Genomic DNA, 22,156 nt, shown 5'->3' on the forward strand with positions numbered 1-22,156 from the left:
AATGTTGGCTGGGATATTACATTTTTATTTTTTATTTTTCCTGGAAAACAGAACAGATCAATTCTGTAACGTCAGTGTGCGAAATATAGATTAATCATCATTATAAAAGCCTCCAAACAAAATGACAATAAACAAACTGCAGAGTAGTAGTAGTAAGCTTACCTACCTAGCAAATTACCAGGTATAAAATTTACGACTACTCAAAGACTCAAATCTTTCTGCTGTAATCCTGACCTAGTGGTATGTAGATCAGACCAGAAGGCAGATCAGTTCTGAAAGTTCATTGAAGTACCAGGACAAAAACTACTAAAATCAATTTGATCAAGGAGAGGAGAATATTAGCATTACAAAATCATTCAGCGCTAGATAACTTTTCTGTTTTTAAATATCGGGCCTGGTAAATCCATTAATACAATGCTGGAATTGATATGGATTTAAACCTATAAAATAGAGAAAAAAGGCCATAAAAAACCCAAAAGCATGGTCTGCAAGTTTGTAATAATGATGCTATGTGTTTCTGTGTTACACTCAGCCAGTCCGTATTTGGCAATAACTGCAGTGTAGCAAACTAATGTCGAAATGGGTGGTTAAGGCAAAGGAGTGGTTTTGTTTTGTTTTTATGTAATAAGATGTTGTAATCATGGTATTTTCCCTTGTGAGAATTGTCTATGAATGACGCTATATAAACTGTTTACATACTGTTGTTTTTATCACTTAAAAAAGTTATATATATACATACATACATATACACATATTACCAGATACTAAATTTAAAGCCTCATATCCAGATATGGAATGAAATATAAAATTATACTTTTTTGTGTCTTCGCATCACTGTGCCATTAGACAGGATAAAAAGTGATTGTTATTTATCAAATTATGCACAGAAAGATACATGTGCTCACATGAAATGTAATAATGTAGCTATAATTCAAATTGTTTGTAAACTGAGATCAAATGAAAATTACGTTGTAGTGAAAAAAAATTCCTCTAGAAAATCATTTTCAACTTTAGTCGAGTAATCCTATTAAGTAAGTGTGTACATTTGTGTCCGTAGGTGATTAATGCATAGTTGCAGATATTAAAGCAAATATTAAAAATTTTCATTTTATTTCATAACGCTAGAATCATTGCAATACTATTGTATTTATTGTATTGTAAATTTGCCCAAGAGTAATTTGTCAACTCATAATTACCGAGTTATTGTGGAAAACTTTTATGTTGGGTGAGTCACAAAGCAAACTTCCTCTTCATCCATATTTGGAGGATTGCGGTTTCTCAACAAAGAGACGTTTAGACTATATAAGAGGTGTGTTGACCACAGAAGCACAAGTTGAATCTATTCAAGAAAGATGCTTAATGTTTACATTTTAGTACTTGTAGCAGCTGCGGTTTACTGTGGGCCTGTGTCATATTTGACTGAGCAAGATCAGGATTTTGCAGAGGTATGTTTGAATTTCTTTCTTATTGCTTCAAAAATGAGAGTGCGAGACATCTCAGATTTGACAATCTGATCCATTTTTCCACACATATTGTCCCTTGTACCATATTTTTGATGATAAAATTGCCTTTTTTTTTTTTACAGGGCTACCTGAAAAAATTCTATGATCTAAAGGATGAAACTGGCCCAACTGTCAGACGTGGGATCAGTCCACTCACAAAAAAGCTGAGTGACATGCAGAGATTCTTTGGCTTAAAAATCACAGGAACACTGGATGCTGACACACTGGAGATGATGAAGAAGCCCCGCTGTGGTGTCCCAGACAACAAGGTTGCCGCGTTCTCCACTTTTCCAAGCACCTTCAAATGGCAGAAAAATAGTCTGACATACAGGTAAAGGATTTTTTTAACAGGATGGCGCTGACAAAATAAAAATGTTGTGTTCATTGATCAATGTCTTTCATATTCTGCGTTTTTGTCAATCTGCAGGATAGAGAATTACACGCCAGACATGCCCCAGTCAGAAGTCGATGACTCTATTGAAAAAGCCTTGGACGTTTGGGCCAAAGTTACCCCTCTTAGATTCACTCGAATCTACAGCGGCACAGCAGATATCATGATTTCGTTTGGTCGCCTCTGTAAGTCAAGCATCTTAAAAGGCTTCTTTGTACAACTTTAGCTGTATTTTATTGTCGATGATTGGTTGGGGCAACGAATGGCTCTGTCGAACTATCGCTCCACCCCAAACATTTCTGGAGGTGCTCCTGATTGCCACTCAAAATGATGGCACGTCCCAAAAAGATATTTGACTTGTCTTATGAAGCCAGGTGCATATTTGAGTGACATTTGTTTTCAAATGACCCAAATCCGTGTTACTTAACATAATGTATCACTCAACGAAAACACAACAAGGCTGGTAGCAAGTTAGTGCAGGCATTATATGAAAGCTATTCCGTGATTTTCTGATCACCGCTACAAGGAAGGTCACATATCACAGCTTGAAATATGCACACCTCAGAGGCAACAATGTTTTTCTGAACAGTTCACGGGGACCCTTACCCCTTTGATGGCCCTGATGGAACGCTCGCCCACGCCTTTGCTCCATCTCCTGGCCTTGGAGGAGACGCTCACTTTGATGAGGATGAGACCTTCACCTTTCGCTCCAATTCTGGTGAGATTTAGAGGTTGAGTATGTGTTTATACTGTGCATGTAATTTAGGAAGAAGCCTTGGAACATACTAATGATGGAAAATTTTCGGACTCCTTTTGTGCAGGGTATGTTCTCTTCCTGGTGGCAGCCCATGAGTTTGGTCACTCGCTAGGATTGCAGCATTCTAATGACCCTGGTGCCCTTATGTACCCCGTATACTCATACACTAACCCTTCCAACTTCCTTCTGCCGCAAGATGACGTAAATGGCATCCAGTCTCTTTATGGTATGTAATGGCAGGTTACGTTCCAAAAAATTATCCACAGTTTTTTTTTTCCACAAATCACTGAAATAATACGACATAATCCCTAGGTCCCAATCCTGATGTGGATCCTGATACAAATCCTGACAAGCCTCAGCCCCCTACCACTCCCGATGCTTGTGACGCAAACATGGTGCTAGATGCCGTGGCCACCCTGCGAGGAGAGATGCTTTTCTTCAAAGACAGGTAGGACAGGAAACGAAAACCCAAAACAAATCACATCACTAACAAGGTAGATATACCTAACTCAGATTTTGTGTGGGCTCAGGTTCTTCTGGCGAGTGTACCCTCAGAGCAGAACACCTCAGCAAAGTTTCATCACAAACTTATGGCCCAATGCCCCCAGAAAAATTGATGCTGCTTACGAAAGCCGACAGTCTGGGAATGTTTTTCTCTTTCAAGGTATGTGTCATTGGTTTGTATTTTATAGACTCTGGACTGGTCATCGGGCAAGAGAAGCACACATACAGACAAACAACCTTTCCTACTCACAATATAATTTAGGGACATTCAAGAGTATTTAACTGACTTAACATGCATTTTTGGGGGGAAGCTGCCAGACCTGGGGAAAACTCATGCAAGCAAGACAAAAGGCAAGGGTTGAGTTAAAAAACTCCCAACCTCAGAAGTAAGAGGCAAACATTCTAGCCAGCTGATTCCAAACTTGTCCAGTCATGCAGAGGCCCAGGAGAGACTACAGTTCTGCAGCACAGACTGAAGAGCTCAATAGTTAAGATGACTGAACTAAACCAGCAAAGCATTTGCCTCATGTGAATGTACCTTTAATCTCCCGATGCAACATGTTTTAAATCCACAAAACGCCATCTATGATGTCCATCCCCTAAAAGGCTTTTCTTGCCGCAGGTCGCCAAGTTTGGGCTTTCCGTGGCTACGACCTTGTTCCAGGATATCCGAAGGCAATAACAATTTTTGGTCTGCCCAAAAATGTGAAAAAAGTTGATGCTGCTCTGTATGATGTGGAATCAGGGAAGACGCTATTCTTTGTTGGTAAATCTTACTACAGGTATGTTTTAATGGTATGATCAGTGCATCAAACAGTCATGTGACCGTTTACGGATGGGTCTAATTATTGTTTTTTTTTTTTGTCAAAAGTTATGATGAAGCCAGTAAGAAAAGGGACAAGGGATTCCCCAAACGTGTTGATGAGACCTTTTCTGGCATGACCGGCAAGGTGACAGCAGCATTACAGTACAAAGGTGAGGAAAACAATCAATTGGAATTGGGATTATCTGTCAAACTACAGAAGATTAAAACGGGGTTTCTGTTCTCCAGGTTTTACCTACATCTACAGTGGACCCCAAATGTTTGAGTACAGCTTGAGCACTGGAACATTTTTCCGTGTGTTGGGAAACAACTACTTTTTGCCGTGCACCAACTTTTAGATCATCTTACGTTGTTTATATATGAGTGGACAGACACTCCTCTTGAATTGTGTGATACTTTCTTCAACTATCCATATTTTATTACATTTATGATAATATTGACCATTGTTTTTGATTGTTTTCATCACTTTTAGTTTGTATTAAGTTAAAGTAACTTCAATTGTGTCTGATGGGAAAAAGTGTTTTTATTGTAAATGTTTTGTACTGTATGTCACACTGCGGTGACCACACATTTGAATGTACAGATGCAAAAACTGCAAAAAAGGAAAAATAAAGACATAATAAATACAGTTCTAGTCATTTCTTGTTGTCAGATCATTTTTAGCACCAACTAATGCGCTGCACGATAGCGTAAAAATGTCTTTATCTTGACGTTACTTTATGTGAGCCCAGAGTGCCTCACAGTTAACCCTGACTAGAAACAAGAGCTATGTCCAAACTGTGCTTCCGTGCCAAGTTTTAAAGAGTAGAAAAAGACCATAGTGGGATGTAGCTGCTACTCTCTTGGGAATATTGTTCAAAGACTTCATAGATGTTTCTTGTTAGTTGAGATCCCAATTTCAGTCAATCATCAGATTATTGTTAAATTTGCCATCAAAATCTGAAATAATTAGCCAATACTTGACACGAAGACATCCAAAACTACTCAAGGCTGACACTGAAACTATAACTACAACTAACAAGGTCCAGGCGCTGGGCATGACACAAAAGGGCAATCTGACAAGGCAGAGAAAAAGGGTGTGATTGGCTTACTCAACTTACAACATACACAATGAAGAAACAAACCACAGATTAGTCAGAGGCAAAGCAAAACATCATAATCAAAAAGCACAATAAGGCTGAGTGAAAACAACGAATGTAAATAAACTCTGTCTGAAAAGGGATGAAACTAAAAAAAAAAAAAACCTGACCAAATACAAACTTGATCTTTAGGCCCCGGTGAAACTGATAACAGGAACAATGTAGATGGTGAGCAACCCTCCAGAATTTTGACCAGCGGAATGAAAAAATATTTTCTTAGGATTCAGATGATAACACTGTGTTCTGCTAACAATTGGGCCAGTCAGTACTGACAAAGCATCATGTTGTCTGGTTTTTGAACCAGCGTGATAAGAAGTGATCGCTTTAATTGGGAAGAATATTTGCTCACTTGTATCCATCATGTCTGAAGTGGGAAATACACATTGTAAATTATGCTGTATATTTTTAAGAGGAAGTCAACACCATTTTTCTTTCAAGAACATTCTTGTATGTGGGGTGGTATGGTGGCGCAGATGTATAGTGTCGGCGTCATAGTTCTGAGGGCCGGGTTCAAATCCTGGGCGCACCTGTATCCAGTTTGCATGTTCACCCCGTGCCTCAACCATGAAAAGATAGATTAAGGGTTAAGGAAGAAGCAGGGTGTTAAAGAAAGAGGATGCTGGTGAAAATTAAAAGGGAAAGTGTGGATATTTGCAAACAAGATCCCGGCTTCATTCATTTGAACACACATTCTGGTTACACTGTTTGCTATTTCATGCGCAGGTACACAATACCTTATGAATATTGGTTAGTATATATGTAAAACAACATTTGATGCCTTACATGCGTATTATGTGGGTTGAGCCAAGGCAATGCGGTGCGGCGTGGCTCGCAAACCCACAAATGTATTTTCGCTATAGGGTAAAGCTTCTGTGCAATTTGATTGAATGTTATCTGGAATGCAAAGATACCGTAAACCGGAGATTATAATTTTGAATTGGGTCAAAACCAGTGGACGACTAATTGACCGCTCAAAGAAACAGTTGCCAAACCACGCACACTGCGCCCTAGTTCAAAGAGCGAGTTTGGCAGCGGTTCTTGGTGTGTCACAATAACCACCTAATCCTAACCTTAACTCATGCCTTAAATGCCTAACCCCAACTCTAGTCCTAATCCTAACCATAATAAAGGTCTTTGGCTATTTTTTTTTTCAAGTGTATTTGTGCTGGGTGGCACGGTAGGCAACTGGTCACTACATTGCATCACAGTTCTGAGGACCGCGGTTCAAATCCGTGTGGAGTTTGCAGGTTCTCTCATGCCTGCATGGGTTTTCTTCGGGTAATCTGGTTTCCTCCAACTTCCCCAAACCATGTGTGATAGAGTGATTGAAGACGCTAAATTCCCCATAGGTGCAAATGGTTGTTTGTTCATTTGTGCCCTGGAATTAGCTAGTGAACAGTTCAGAGTGTACCCCGCCTCTCTCGATAGGCTGCAGCACGCCTCTGACCCTTGTGAGGAAAAGCAGCACTGAAAATGGTTGATTTGATTACATTTGGGACGGACATCTTGTTTCACCTGCATACCCTTCACGCGACGCAGGAGTCAACCATGTTGAGGCGGGGGTAGGTCTTCCCGAGAAAGGGTGTAGGATTTTTAAGAACATCTGTGAAATGGGACATTGCATTACCAGGTTGTCTCAATTATAATTTGTTTCGTCTTTTGTACAATAATTTCCGTTTTTAGTTAAATAATACATTTGTTTTCTGTAATGTAAAAGTGGTTCATTTTCTGCCCATTCCTTTGCTCAAATGTAAAAGTGTTTCACAAATTGCTGCATTTTTTTGCACTTCCAGGCCACCATACTGCAATGATCAGAATGCCGTCTGTAGACTAGTAGGGGCACAATAAACATACTTTTGAAACAAAAACTGTTCACTTCCTCTTAAAATGTGAGTAACCCCACAGACGATGAGAAGAAAAATTGTTCATTTCTCTGATAATGTGTGGCGTGATATCCTTGAGCTGACAAGAACGGACACCACATATGATGATATATACGCTCTACCAACAGTACCGCCCAGCCAGCAGTGACCAATACAGTATTACAGTGTTGGTGCTTGCGTCCTCTGGTGGTATGATGATATGCAAAGCCACGGAGACATACAGACAAGTCTTCATATACATTTGGAATTTGGAATGGGGATCACAAACCACATTCAATGTGGAGCCCAGATATTTACAGAGCGCATACGTATTTAAATATCAATGTATGCATTTGCCAATCTATCGAAACACCTATGAATGTACATATTTGTAGATTTAGTTTGCAGATTTTTGTCAATCTGGTTCCGGACAGAATTTTTTTTTTTTTTTTTTTTTGCACATTTGTGGAGTGCAATGCATATTTGCAAACATTTTTGATACAATAATGGCGCCATAGGCAAGTTTTGTGAAAGACGTTGTATCAGATATATTTTTTTTTTCGATTGTGCCAATGCACTTCATTAAAAAGCGTGAGGGTGATAAATGTCCGTAATCGAGCAGCTCTTTTGTTTGAAGAATTTGCATTTCAGCCCACGTCACTAATATGGTCTAATAGGTTTTCAACCATATTTGTGTTTTACTTCATTTCCAGGGATCAAACTAACTTTGATCTGGACCAGAGGACCGGACTACAAATGCGAGTACAACTTTAGCCTCTTTGCAAGTGGACCGAGACCCATCTCTTCAAGTGGTCTTGGTCCACTTGGGTTTGGTTGTATTGTAGATGACAGGATTGCATTTATTCCCACAAGAATGACAGCAATCTCAGATGTTTCACTGAAAGACACACAAAAAAGTCTCAAAGTACTCAATGCACATATCATTTTACGTGTTTGTCAACCTTCTTAGAAATATGTGGCAAGCAACTGGTGGCATGTGATCTGATGGCTACCATGAACCATAAATAGACATGACAAGACAATACGTGCCCGGGAAACTTCTTCCTTATCAGGTATGGCAGTAGCTTGAGGGCTGAAGAATAAAATGACAAACGCGGGTGATCAGAAAGGAATCATTATTATATATCACAGCATTAACTAGCAGGGAGCTTGTCGGGACCATTATTTCAGAAGCACACATGTAAGATTTCATCTTATTTTTATAATTATGTGGCTCATAAGTGTGAAATTGAGTGTGAATGATTGTTTGTTACTATGTGCCCTGTGAGTGGCTGGCAACCAGTTCAGACTTCACCGCCTTCCGTCCGAAGATACCTGTGATGGGCCCCAGCATGCCAACGACCCTGGTAAGGAGAAGCGAAACGGAAAATGAATGGATGGTGAAAGATTTATTGTACATTCCCGCCAAATTCCATGTGTACAATTTTACCCTTCTTTATGTTGTGCCATGTTATCATACCTATTGCTTTTTTGTTTGATGACAAATAAAATCCAGTCTTGTTGTTTGTTCATCACTGACTCATAATCACTGTTGCTCAACGTGCCCACTCCCCAACTCCAATCTTATATAACAGCACCTTCAGTGCAGGGGGAACACAACACAATCGCAGAGGAAACATGAGCTCCTTCACCTTCTGCATTGTACTGAGCCTGGCGGTTCCAGTTTTCAATCTTCCACTATCCGAAATTACTACCCAAGATGAAAGCTTGGCAAAGGTGAAATTGTTGTCTTTTTATGTGTACTTCACAAGTTTAATGCAGTTTAGTCTTGTGGTAGACTAGACTCTTTTTGCTGATTAGCACCCTCAAATGACCTCTGGTGTACTCTGTCTTTGTTTTCCAGGGCTATCTGAAAGCGTTCTTCAACCTAACGGAGGAAAGTGGGCCTTCTTCCAGACGTGGGATCAGTCAGCTCAGCAAGAGGCTGAGTGAAATGCAGAGATTCTACGGTTTACAAATCACAGGAACACTGGATGATGAAACATTGGAGATGATGAAGAAGCCCCGCTGCGGTGTTCCAGATAATTACCTCGCCCGTTTCTCCACGTTTGGAAATAACCTCAAATGGCAGAAAAATAGACTGACATACAGGTAAATGACTTTTCGATAGAACCATAGTTCCAAAGTAAATGTGTTTATTTGTGGATGTGGGTCATATTCTGCGTTTTTGTCCATCTGCAGGATAGAAAACTACACACCAGACATGTCCCGGTCAGAAGTCGATGACTCTATTGAAAAAGCCTTGAATGTTTGGGCCAAAGTTACTCCTCTTAAATTCACTAAAATTGACAGTGGTACAGCAGACATCATGATTTCATTTGGTCGCATGTGTAAGTCAATTTTACTGCATTTTATACTGCTTTTATGTGCAACATTTGCCATATTTTGTGATACCGTAAAGAAAATTAAGAATCCTACAATGTTTTCATATCAACCAACAGCAAATCGATCCTAATATTTTATTTTGGGTGCATCAGCAGATATTGGGCAGATACTAGTACTTTCTTTTTAAAAAACAACAAAATGAAAACATGAGTCCATAAAACTTAAAAAAATGTATCCTGATTCTGCACTTTAAGTCACCTCGGGATGTGTTTTTGCATACAGACTGTTGAGCCATGCAGTTGCTCTAAATAGCTTAATACCACATTCACACTGTTTTTGCCTACAGTGCACATTAGAGTGACAGTCAGAGCAATTTATACAGTTGTTACATAACAGATTATGAAACAAAAACAGGACTAATAGTGGTGGCGTGTCAGCGCATGTAGGAAGCAATTAGCTTTCATGAAATTAAGGCCACAAGTTGTGCCAGCTGCTCACTGGAACTTGAGATGTTCCACAAAATAACTTGGTTAAAGTCCCGTAGGTATTGTAATGATTCACACAGAAGAATTTTGTGCAGCTGGGATGGGAATAAATCCTACTCAATGCATTAATCACAACTACAAAATGAAATGTTTAGCTGAGGTTTATTTTAACTTCCATTCTTTGTCAACTGGAATAAGGAGTACGGGTAGAGAAGCTCACGTCAGACTCAAATGAGGAAAAGCGCTTTGGAAAATGAATGGATTGATGGATTTTGGCCACAACAACTGCTGATATTATCTCATCCATTGACTAGACCAATGTCAATGCTTTGTTTTGAGTTGGCCAAATCTGATGTTCTCATTAACAGCCCACGGCGATTATTATCCCTTCGACGGCCGCGATGGAACGCTGGCCCATGCCTTCGCTCCATCTTCTGGCATTGGAGGAGATGCTCATTTTGACGAGGATGAGACCTTTACATTCCGATCAAATTCTGGTGAGTTGTCCGGGTGCATTTTCCTACAGTACTCATAGAATTAGGAAGAGGGGATTTAGAATGACCTTCTAATTCTGAGCTTTCTACGACAGGATACGTCCTTTTCATGGTAGCAGCTCATGAGTTTGGTCACTCCCTGGGCTTGACCCATTCTGATGACCCCGGTGCCCTCATGTATCCCACGTACTCGTATAGAAATGCTGACACTTTTGTCCTGCCTCAGGATGATGTCAAAGGGATACAATCTTTATATGGTGGGTATCAGCGGCCTACCTGAAAAACAGTCCTCGGCGAAACAATCAAATGACATCATTTTACTTGCAGGCCCAAACAAAGATTCTCGGCCAGGACCTCCGCCTCCCACCACTCCAGATGCTTGTGACTCAACCATGGTGCTCGATGCTGTGGCCACCCTCCGAGGAGAGATGTTCTTCTTCAAGGACAGGTATCACCGGATGACTTGATGAGAAGACAAACCGCAGTACCACAATGACGTCTCACGAATGACTTGGATTACCTGATTTCAGTTTCTTCTGGCGAAGCTACACTCACAGCACGTCACCCCAGCAGAGTCGCATTTCAAACTTTTGGCCCAGCGCTCCAGTCAAAATTGACGGTGCTTACGAGAACCAACATTCTGACAGATTCTATATCTTTAAAGGTATATTTTCATGTTATGGAACCTGTTGATTAGCATCAGCACTCTGCCAATGTTCAGGTCCAAGCATTATTATCTTTTCGGCCGGCAGATCAGCAAGTGTGGGCTTTCTCTGGCTACAATCTCGTCCGAGGTTATCCCCAAAGACTCACTACATTTGGCTTGCCCAGAAGTGTGAGAAAAATTGATGCAGCTTTCTATGATGAGGGAACAAGGAAGACCATTTTTTTTGTTGGCAGGTATTATTACAGGTAAATAACTACACAACACATCTGTTTTATTTTAAAAGACAATATTCTAGGACCTTTTATTCACCATTTTCCCTTATACTGTTAAGTTTCGATGAGTCCAGAAAGAGCGTGGACTACGGATTCCCCAAACGTATCGAACAGACCTTTACTGGTCTGAGGGAGGTGACGGCAGCTTTCCAGTACAGAGGTGAGTAAAAAAGTTGTTCAAGGCAACAACAAAATGCCAAAAGGCTACCTGATTGATTTATCAATTATGGAAATTTCAATACAAAAAGAAGGAAAAGAGAAACCTTTGCAATATATTGTGCTACCACAAATTCAGTTGTCTCTTTGGTGAATGTATTGCAAGAGTTTACTCAGGAATGAAAAGAATAATCCATGAATTAACATTAAACCTCTGTTTTCCAGGATTTACCTACATCTACAGTGGACCTTACATGCTTGAGTATGACTTGGCGACCGGAAGATTGTTCCGTGTACTGAGGAACAGATATTTCTTGCGTTGCAATAACTTCTAGACCAGTTGAACCCCAAAACAAGTATCAGAAAGGTTTCAGCTCTGGGATCACATCTTATAAGCTGTATCTCAAATCCAAACTACAAACTGCAAGTATTCCCCTTTAAAGTAATACCCTTGGAGTCTTAAGCACTCTACCAGCCTTCCCTCCCATCCCATCCTGGATGGATTTTTCAGTGAGCCATCTTGATATTTTCCATATCTTTAAAACAGGTCTCCTTGATTAAAAATAAATCAAAAATAAATCACACAGAGCCAAATCAGGGGAGTGGGGAGGTTGCGTCAGTACCGCATGTTCTTCTCGCCCTGGAATTGTAGCAGAAGCAGCCAAGATACTTCCACAACTTTTGCCACTTCTCATGCACTGATTGTAGCAAACAACACAATGTCCCTTTGTGGATGTGCTGATTGATGGTCTGGCCCACAGTGAAAGGGAAAACTCATACTTTGTACACTGAGTTTGAAATATACAGTAGCTTTTGTGACACCCGTCCTGGATGGTTTCTGACACGTCTTGTATGCATGTAAAATAAGTCTGAAATACACAGTAAAACAACGTTATATGCTGTTTTATAAAACTAATTTCTAATTGTATTACAGTAATGCAATACTCTGTATGAATAAATTTTTATATCATTTGTATGCCTGCCTTCATTTCTGGGTCACTTGTTGCAAATACTTTTGAGCTATTGAAACCTTAATGAAAGTACAGGAAGTCCTTATTTACAATGACATTACAAGTTTTGACATAACCTGAATTTATATGCATGTAAGAACTGCCCTTACATAGCAGTAGACTTATAACTATTTTATGAAAAATACTTCTAGGCCACAAATATAAAACCAAAAGGAAAATCAGTAAGAGGGTGTTCAGTGAACAAGCATTCTTGTACATTTTACATCATATTACTACACCATGGCGCAGACGTACCTAGTGCGCATCATTCATAACTTTACTGTACGAGTACAGTATGTGAACATTGTTAACTCAGGAACTCTGTACTCTGCATAACATACCCGTTTGTTAGTATACACCTTGTGTGTTTTGTTCAATCAAAATGCCTTAAGCTTAATTTAATTTTTTGTTTCAAAGAGTGTACCTAAATGGAGCAAATATATGGGTGTATAATCAAGCACATTTTTGAAAACATAGTAGTTATAAATCAAACATGAAGGAAGCCTGTTAGCGCTTCTGTCAAAACAGGGAGGGACGGTGTGATGCTTCCCTCGATCACGTCCTAATTACAAGCACAAACTCGTTCATTAGTTAACCGCATCTTAATAATGTTTTTTCCAGACATATCTGAACATGACAGTTTGTATTTGTCTATTTCATAGCGACATACTCTTGCAAAGGGGCCTGCTCAGACAGTCGCAGGAATGTTTCACTGCCCAGTCTTGCATCTTTTTCTGCTCTTAACCTCACAACCCAAACACTATCTCAGGAATTAACCAAGGGCTTTACGAGAGTGCACAGCACGAGAACAAGAATTTACACATGCGCTTAGTCTCTACCTACAACAGGATAATCATCATGGAAGGTCCTTTAGTTCTCAAAGTATTGTTGATAATGATGACAATCTCACTCTGTGGAGCTCCACCGACGATCCTAACCAGCGATGAAGATCTTGCTAAAGCTCAGGTAAATATTGCTGTTGATCTTTTTATCCTGATAGTATCGGAGAGAATCATTTGTGGTTATATTTTATATGTATAAGTTGCTCATTTTAGAAACACATTGCTTTGAAGAAGTATGATTTTTTTTGTCCTTTTGGTGACACCATCGATCCATCTTCTATCACTTTTCTGGGTCGGGTCGCAGGGGCAGAAGCTTTAGCAGGGACACCCAGATTTGCCTTTCCCCAGCCACTTCACCCAGCTCTTCTAGGGGGATCCGGAGGCATTCCCAGGCCCACCAAGAGATGTCGTCTCTCCAGGGTGTCCTGGGTTGTCCCACGGGTCTCCTTCCAGTTAGATATGCCTGGAACACTTCACCAGGGAGGCATCCGGGAGGCATCTGAATCAGATGTGCCTGCCACCTCATCTGGCTGCTCTCAATGCGGAGGAGCAGCAGCTCAACTCTTAGCCTCTCCTGGATGACCAAGCTTCTCATCTCATCTCTAAGGGAGAGGTTGGACACACTGCAGGTGAAACTTATTTTGGCCGCTTGTATTCTGGATCTTGTTCCTTCGGTCACAAACCACAGCTTGTGAACAGAGATGAGGGTAGGAACATAGATTGGTTGGTCGATTAAGAGCTTCGACTTTCCACTTAGCTTCCTCTTTACCGCAATGGACTGATACAAAGTCCGCATCACTGCATATGCTGCACCGATCTGCCTTTCGATCTCCCGCTCCATTCTTCCCTCACTCGTGAGCAAGATCCCAAGATACTTGAACTCCTCCACTTGGGGCAGGATCTCATCCCTGACCTAGAGAGGGCACACTTCCTTTTTCTGACTAAGGCTCATGGTCTCAGATTTAGAATGGATCATGGTCTCAGATTTAGAATGAAAAATCAACAGGCAGATTGGTGCAGCGTCTGCAGTGATGTGGGCTTTGTATTGGTTCGTTGTAGTAAAGAGTGCGCTAAGTCGAAAGGTAAAGCTCTCAATTTACCAGTTAATCTATGTTTCTACCCTCACTTATGGTCACAAGCTGTGGGGCAATGAGTTTCCTCCTTAAGGTGTCGGGCTCTCCCTTTAAGATCGGGTGAGAAGATTAGTCATCTGGGTGGGGCTCAGGGTTGAGCTGCTGATCCTCCCTATTGAGAGGAGCCAGACCAGGTGGCTGGGACATTTGAGCTGGGTGCCTTCTGGGTGTTTCCCTGGTGGACACGCTGGAGAAACTATGTCTCTGGGCTGGCTTGGGAATGCCCCCAGAATAGCAGAATGAAGTGGTTGGGGAAAGGGAAGTCTGGGTGTCCCTGCGAAAGCTACTGCCCCCGCGACCCAACCCGGATAAGTACTAGAAGATGGATGGATGGATGGATGGATGGATGGATGGATGGATGGATGGATGGATGGATGGATGGATGGATGGACTTTTCATTTTGTAGTATGACAATTAGATGACCTTAAAATAAGGCACACACATTTCACTGCTACTACTATCTGTATTGTTTGTCTCTCCTATATCTAGGATTACCTTTCTCAATATTTCTCTGAAGTGGGGGTCACTACTGGTAGCGAAATATGGCGCGGCGGTCTTGATTCCTTTACAGACACTCTGAAAGTAATGCAAGAGTTTTATGGGCTGGAGGCGACGGGACAGTTGGACTCCAACACTATGGAAGTGATGTCACAACCTCGATGTGGTTTCACAGACTTGAATAGATTCAAGTATGCCCACTTTGATGGGCAACCGAAGTGGAACAAGAAGGTGATCACATACAGGTTGGACAATTTTGTATTGAAACATATAGCCGTAATACATCACTGAATCAACTGGTTAAGTCTACGTGTTCAAGTATTTGTCAAATGTTCCTAGGATAACTGAATATACCCCAGACTTGCGTCAAAGTCTCGTAGATGCCACACTTGCCAAGGCCCTACAGGTCTACAGTGATGTCATTCCTTTGGATTTCAAGCAGATTCAAACTGGGACTGCAGACATAATGATCAAGTTCAAGGCTCGTAGTAAGTGACCTCTCCACATGTGACAAACTTTTGATTGGATTATAGGATACCATTTTGAAGCCTTTTTTGAAACCAGATCATGAGGATTTTGCACCGTTTGATGGAGAAGGTGGGGTCTTGGCTCATGCCTTTTCCCCTGGTGGGGGCAGAGGAGGTGACACCCATTTTGATGAAGATGAAACCTGGAGTCTTACCTCATCAGGTGAAGCCATTAATAAACCAATGTAATTCCCATCATAATTTGCCAAAGATAAGCATGTACCCATTGTTTCCATATGAACTTTGGTTGTTCACAGGAACCAACCTGTTTTTGGTAGCAGCCCATGAGTTTGGACATGCACTTGGATTATCCCACTCAAAACTCCAATCAGCTCTCATGTACCCCAACTACAAGTATGTGAACACAGACGGCTATGTGCTACCAGACGATGACCGACGGGGAGTGCAGGCACTATACGGTGAGAATTTGGCCTCATGTCAGCAACAAGATCGTGTCACAATATTCGATACACCTGGATAATATGAGGTCAACAGGTTGTTTTTTTCCTTTTAAATTTAAGTTCTCTTTACCTTCCGAGTGCAACCACTATGTAAACGCTGCCAAGTTAGTTGAACTCAAATGTTCTGAGGAAACCGATTGCAGTTATTCATTCAAGGTTCATACAGTAACTCAAATAAGTATTTTGTAGCTTTTCAATTACGGTACTCTTTAAGTGAAATATATTATTTATATTTGCCAAATTTAAGTCACTGCAAGTCATTATCCTGTTTGTTGGGTAGAATGTAAAGGATGTTTTTTATATAGTGGAGAAGCTTTGCTTGCTCAGTTCATCACTCAAATATCTACATTTGATGACAAAAGAACAAAAGCTGAAAAAAAAGGCTAATATTTACCATGTAAAATAAGTTTAAGGGAAAAATGGGAATTTTCTCATCAGGTGGGCCACTTCAAGTGATCCAAAATTTTATTATACTCATAACAACCGATATACTGCTACGGAAATTCGAGGTAAGGCAGACGTGCATGAGTTTCAAAAACGTATTTACTTTCAAAAATGAAAATAAGGCAGCAAAGTGTGTAATGGAATCAAAACATTAAATTATCCCAGTCCAGATAAACAAGGTTCAGAGTAACAAAAATAATCATTGAGAAGAAAAAAAAAAAACACCTGTATAGGAAACATAAACCTGACTAAGTTAACACACCACTACTTGAGCTGTCACCTTATCATGGTGGAGGGGTTTTGTCTCCCACTATTCCTAGGAGCTAAGGTGTCTGGGGCTTCACGCTCCTGGTTGGGTCACCAATGGCAAAAAGGTCCTAGGTGAGGAATTGGACAGGAACAGCTCCATAAACCTCTATGATGAGTAAAACTAATGGATTGAAGTTTCCCTTGCTTGGACGAGGGTGACTGGGGCCGCCATCTGGAGCCTGGCCTGGAGGTGGGGCTCAAAGACGAGCACCTGGTGACTGGGCCTGCACCCACGGCACTGCCCAAAAAGGGTAACGTGGGTCCCTTCTCTCATGGGCTCACCACCTGTGGGAGGAGCCACAGGGGTCAGGTGCAGTGTGAGCTGGGCAGTGGCAGAAAGCAGGGACTTTGGCAAACTTTGGCGAACTTTGGTGTTCTGTTACTGGACTTCTGTGCTCATCACAGATTGTCCATAATGAACACATATGTGCACTTGGCACTGGGACAATCGAAGTCACAGTTCGATGTTCAACTTAGTGGTTGTGTCATCGAACTTGTGACATGTCTTGGACACTCGGGTGAAGAGAGGGCCAGATCTGTGAACTGATCATACCTTGGTAGTCAATTGGCTCCGATGGTGGGGGAAGATGCCAGGCCAATGTGGCAGGCCCAAACATATTGTGAGGGTGTGCCGGGAACATCTGACAGAATCCCCTATGAGAGGCAGTTTGAACTTCTACCTCCAAAATTACTTTGCTCGTGTACTATAAGAAGCGGGGGACATTGAGTTTGGTGGTCAGTGAAGCAAAAACTTGGGCATGGGAGCAGTTCGGTGAGGTCGTGGAAAAAGACTTCCAATTGGCTTCCAGAAAATTCTGGCCCACGAATCGGCATCTCAGGAGGGGGAAAAAGTGGACTGTTTTACACGAATGAGGATGGGGCGCTGCTGACCTCGACTTGGAACGCTGTGAATCAGTGAGGAGAGTGCTTTGGACTTTCTCAATTCCACTGACACGCTTTCCCATGAGGAAGCAGAGTCTGGATTCTCTGACGCAAGGTCTCTAATCTCTGGTGGTGGAGATCACAGAGGTGGATAGAAAGCTCATCAGTGACAAGGCTCTGCGAGTGGATGAGATTTGCTTGGAGTTCCGAAAGGCTCTGGTGGTTGTGGGGCTATCGTGGTTGACACGCCTCTGCAACATTGCGTGGACATCAGGGACAGTGCCTCTGGATTGGCAGACTGGGGTGGTGGTTCCCCTTTTTAAGAATGGGGACAGGAAGGTATGTTCCAACTTCAGGGTAGGTCTATCTATTCAGGGGTGCTGGAAAGGAGAATCTGTTCACAAGTAGAATCTCAGATTCAGGAGGAGCAATGTGATTTTGATCCTGGCTGCGGGACAGTGGACCAGCTGCTTGAACCCTGAGGTCCAGGGTTCAATCCGCCCCCGCCTGTGTGGAGTTTGGAGTTCTCCCCGCGCCTGCGTGGGTTTTCTCCAGGGTCTCTGGTTTCCTCCCACATTCCAAAAACATGCAACATTAATTGGACACTCTAACTTGCCCCTAAGTGTGATTGTGAGTGCGACTGTTGTCTGTCTTGACGTGCACCGCGATTGACTGGCAACCAGTTCAGGGTGTACGCCGCCTCCTGCCCGTTGACAGCTGGGATAGGCTCCAGCAATCCCCGTGACCCTCATGAGAAAAGCGGCTCAGAAAATACATGAATAATTTATTTTTATACAATAGAGCTAGATATTTTTACTCATTTCCTGTATCCCAGTTGTGTTTTCCGGTGAGTACTTTGTCTTTCAGAAACCAAGCAACATTTCACTGGAACAATTCATTTCAGCTATATTCTTTTATCCTGTGACTCTGAACAGGATAAATCAGCCTAGAAAAAGCACGGATGGATGTTCTATTATTCCTTGAGTACCTTGTAAGGTGCGTTATGAATCGAACCTATAATTTCCCTCTTCCAGGAGTCAGATCATCAACTCGGCCAACAATAGACCCTGCACCAAAACCTGAACCTGAACCTGAACCAGAGCCTGAACCTGCGCCAGATCCAGACAGGTGTAGCCGCAATTTAGTTTTTGATGCAGCAACTTCCATACAGGGTTATCTTTATTTCTTCAAAGGCAGGTAAGACAAGTAATTTTCCCCACAACACACCTTTCACAAATAGCACACAGCTCTGTGTGCTCAATGTCTACTCATAAATGATCTGTATTTGTTTTCAAGCCATTTTTGGAAGAGGAGCACCAACTGGGATGGCATCACCATGAGGACAATTAATGCTGTCTGGTCTGGAATCAACAAAGTTGACGCTGCTTATGAGTACAAGACCCGCAACGCGGTTGTTTTATTTGAAGGTACAAATGAATTCCACATACTGTGCATTCACTCAACAGTGATATACAGAGAGATGCATCGTGTACCTATAAATTAAAAAGGAAGTTGGAACCAGTCTTCGATGACAACATGTGAACTCCACTTTCTCATGCCAAAGGGGACCACTACTGGCAAGTTAGAAGAAACACTGTCTTACCTGGCTTTCCCAAACCCATCAGCGACTTTGGCTTGCCTTCATCCGTCACTAAAATAGATGCCGCAGTCCACGTCCCATTCATAGGAAGAACCCTGTTTTTTGTAGGGAACAAATACTGGAGGTGGGTCATCTGGAAAGCTTTCAACATACGCTATACACAACATACAGTATTTACAATCAAGAACAGAACATTTGCAAAGAAATCTCCACTGAGTTTTGATCTACATGATCAGAGACACACTGCTTTAACAAATTAGTTTAATATTGGGGTTGTGTTTTTTAGTGGCTCATTAAAGAGGTGAACTGTACAGCAGAATGAAGTATCTGGTGTCACAATACAATTCCGATGTTAATGTTGGTTATGATATGCATATAGCTACAATGAAAGGAGGGGCAGAATGGATCGTAGGAACCCAAGAATGATTCGCACAGAGCTCCCAGGGATTGGCTACAGAGTTGATGCTGCGTTTGAGTACAGAGGTGGGTCATTTTCAAAGATTATTTATCTCTCCAACATTACATTGTCTGCCTTTATGCAAATTAGACATCCTATTTTGCAGGTTACCTGTATTTTTCGTATGGATCCAGGCAGACGAAATACAATTACATCAGAAGAAGAGCAGTCCGCACGCTGATAAGCAGTGACTGGATGGACTGTGACTGAACAGTCGGCTAACTCTCCCATCTCCATGAGCATTGAATTGCAGTTTTAATCGTTTGGTTCAGGTCTTTATTACTCATCCAGCAGGTCACAAGGGATTTAGCTTCTTAGAAAAGTATCACCAGATGGTAGCTATCAGCAGCGGCGAAAAATCACCCAATTTACAGAACTGGTGTTATTTCATCTATACTATAACTTTGGAAGTCAGTTACAACATGTATGTGATCAGTTCTTTTTCTTTCACCAACAATAAAAATATCTGTAAATATGTTTGACTGTCATTGATTTGTTGCCTCAACTAGTACTTTCCAGCCACTGTAGAAAAGGGTAACATTCTGTCAGTTATAGCATACAGATGAAAGGTCACCTTTCATCAATATGATTTCATGAGTTGAACCCCACGTTTCACAACGCAAAACGTCATGAAGGCTAAACAATGTTTTATTGTAATGATGCTGTAGAATGGGGAAGTCACAAATCTGCCAACTTGAAGAGAAACACAAGGATAAGGCAGAATAAGATTCATGAGAGTCTTTTTCTGTTGTTTTCATCAGTTTACAACCATTGATTTGTCTAAGATTGATTACAAGTACTGAAAAATCCATCCTTCCGTCCATTTCCCATAGTGCTTGTTCTCAACAGGGTCGGTCACCTGAGCTGGAGCCTATTCCAGCTGGCTGTGGTAAAAAGGCACGTAGTGCAAAAACCCCTGCTGGAGAACAACGCTGCGCTAGGCCTACTGATGACATTTATGTCGAGTTGCTGGTGGATCATAATTAGTTGCCTTTCCCTCGAAATCTGGTTACATTTTTTTTTAGTATGTATGGATTTCTTTCGGCTTGTCCCGTTAGGGGTCGCCACAGCATGTCATCTCAGATGAACGCTCATATTTGTTTGGCACAGTTATTACGCTGGGCGGCCTTTCTGTAAGTACAATAAATTCCTCTTCAACTGTGCCTCAAAATTTAAATATCTTTTGTGAAATGTGATGGTTTAGTCGCAAACATTCTTAGAACGTGTTCTGATTTTCTTTCATAGAAATTCCATTAAAATACACAATCCATCTCGCCAGGCGCTTGGAGATCAGCGCCGCTAAACGACCGATGCTGGAACCCCCCCTGGCGGCGTCTGTGTCCATAACCACCCCCCCCTAAAAAAAAAAATATATATGTCGAGTGACGGCATGAGAGCGCGCCTGTCGCTGCGATTGGTTGGATGTGTTCCTGCGCTCAATGCCGAGCGGCGCTGATCTAAAAAAAAAAAAAAAAAAGACTGGATAGCGCATACACGTCGAGCGGTATGTCAATTGATTGAAGCCAGTTGGTTGCCATCTTGGTACTCCCAAAACGCGTGGAGGACGTCCTTTATAGGTTGGATTACGGCGGGGTTATTCTCAAATTTTGGTGCGTGACCTTGACATTTTCTCAGGTCTGGTAACATGAATGATTTTTAATTCGACTTGGTAAGACAAAAAAGGGTAAGTGTAAAGGAAAGGCATATAACACCGTGACTACCAAGAAACCTTGCATATGGACAGGTTTCTAATTCCGCCATCTTGTGTGTCGTGGAGGTCAGAGAACACAGGTGATAGGTGAAGCGTTAAGTTTTTTTCTTTCGTTAATTCATCTAAGGACTGCGCTGACGTCATTGGAAAACTCCATTATCCAAGGCCTGATTTCTGTGACATGTTAACTTTTCCAAAAATATGCTGTGATGCACTATCATCATAACATAGCAAAAAACTAAGCTTTTTTTTTTTTGGTCACAGAAACATTAAATTTCAAGTCAACCCGTTAGATATATTTTTGGAAATAAGGACTTGCAATGGGAAAATAAATGCTAAATGTGTTTTTCATTTGTAGTCTTATTTCAAACAGAAAATGTAAACGCATTTCCTTGCATTTGAAAATCAAAATTCAATTTTCAGAGTTCATCAAAAAAATTCACAGAAAATGTGTTTTCTTGCTTATCCACTGAAGATGTTTGGGAAAATATTAACATTACTTTTTCGCGAAAAACCATTGGCCTATAAAGGTGAAGCAGAGTGAACAGAAAGAGCAACTGTAGTAAAACTTTGTTCAAGCGAATTAAGCATCAGAAACTAAAAAAACAAACAAACAAGCATATATAAACGCAGTATGTAAAAAAAAAAAAAACCCCACCACCAACAACAACAAAAAAATTAACAGTGCGAAAGTAAATCTTTCTAATTTACTTGTGGAATGTTTTCTCACAGCCACGAAACTGATTAATGCAGTTAATCGCTGTTGCTGCACAGGTCGGCACGGTTGTTTTGGGAGTATCAAGGTGGCGGATGGCGACTTCAGTTTTGGTGGCCAATGAGCCATCCAGTCATTTTTTTTTTAGATCAGTGTCAGTGCCCAGCTG

General features: G+C 41.4%; 2 protein-coding genes across 2 annotated transcripts; both read left to right on the forward strand.

The window, feature by feature from the left end:
- Window positions 1–905: 905 nt before the first annotated feature.
- On the forward strand, window positions 906–4,605 carry LOC133492032 (collagenase 3-like). Its single transcript, XM_061803927.1, has 10 exons — window positions 906–1,445; window positions 1,586–1,833; window positions 1,930–2,078; window positions 2,483–2,611; window positions 2,715–2,876; window positions 2,963–3,098; window positions 3,181–3,314; window positions 3,777–3,936; window positions 4,026–4,129; window positions 4,206–4,605. The coding sequence occupies exons 1-10, from the start codon at window positions 1,353–1,355 to the stop codon at window positions 4,313–4,315; spliced, it is 1,425 nt and encodes a 474-aa protein (XP_061659911.1). The 5' UTR covers window positions 906–1,352; the 3' UTR covers window positions 4,316–4,605.
- Window positions 4,606–4,687: 82 nt separating this feature from the next.
- LOC133492226 (uncharacterized) lies at window positions 4,688–20,010 on the forward strand. Its single transcript, XM_061804304.1, has 21 exons — window positions 4,688–8,345; window positions 8,574–8,715; window positions 8,843–9,090; window positions 9,181–9,329; window positions 10,178–10,306; window positions 10,399–10,560; window positions 10,631–10,751; window positions 10,834–10,967; window positions 11,056–11,215; window positions 11,302–11,402; window positions 11,624–11,719; window positions 13,241–13,374; window positions 14,873–15,126; window positions 15,221–15,369; window positions 15,446–15,571; window positions 15,666–15,827; window positions 18,539–18,701; window positions 18,801–18,931; window positions 19,069–19,228; window positions 19,484–19,587; window positions 19,668–20,010. The coding sequence occupies exons 2-21, from the start codon at window positions 8,617–8,619 to the stop codon at window positions 19,769–19,771; spliced, it is 2,886 nt and encodes a 961-aa protein (XP_061660288.1). The 5' UTR covers window positions 4,688–8,345; window positions 8,574–8,616; the 3' UTR covers window positions 19,772–20,010.
- The last annotated feature ends 2,146 nt before the right edge of the window (window positions 20,011–22,156 follow it).

The sequence above is a fragment of the Syngnathoides biaculeatus genome, chromosome 18, assembly GCF_019802595.1.
Source record: "Syngnathoides biaculeatus isolate LvHL_M chromosome 18, ASM1980259v1, whole genome shotgun sequence".
NCBI lineage: Eukaryota > Metazoa > Chordata > Actinopteri > Syngnathiformes > Syngnathidae > Syngnathoides > Syngnathoides biaculeatus.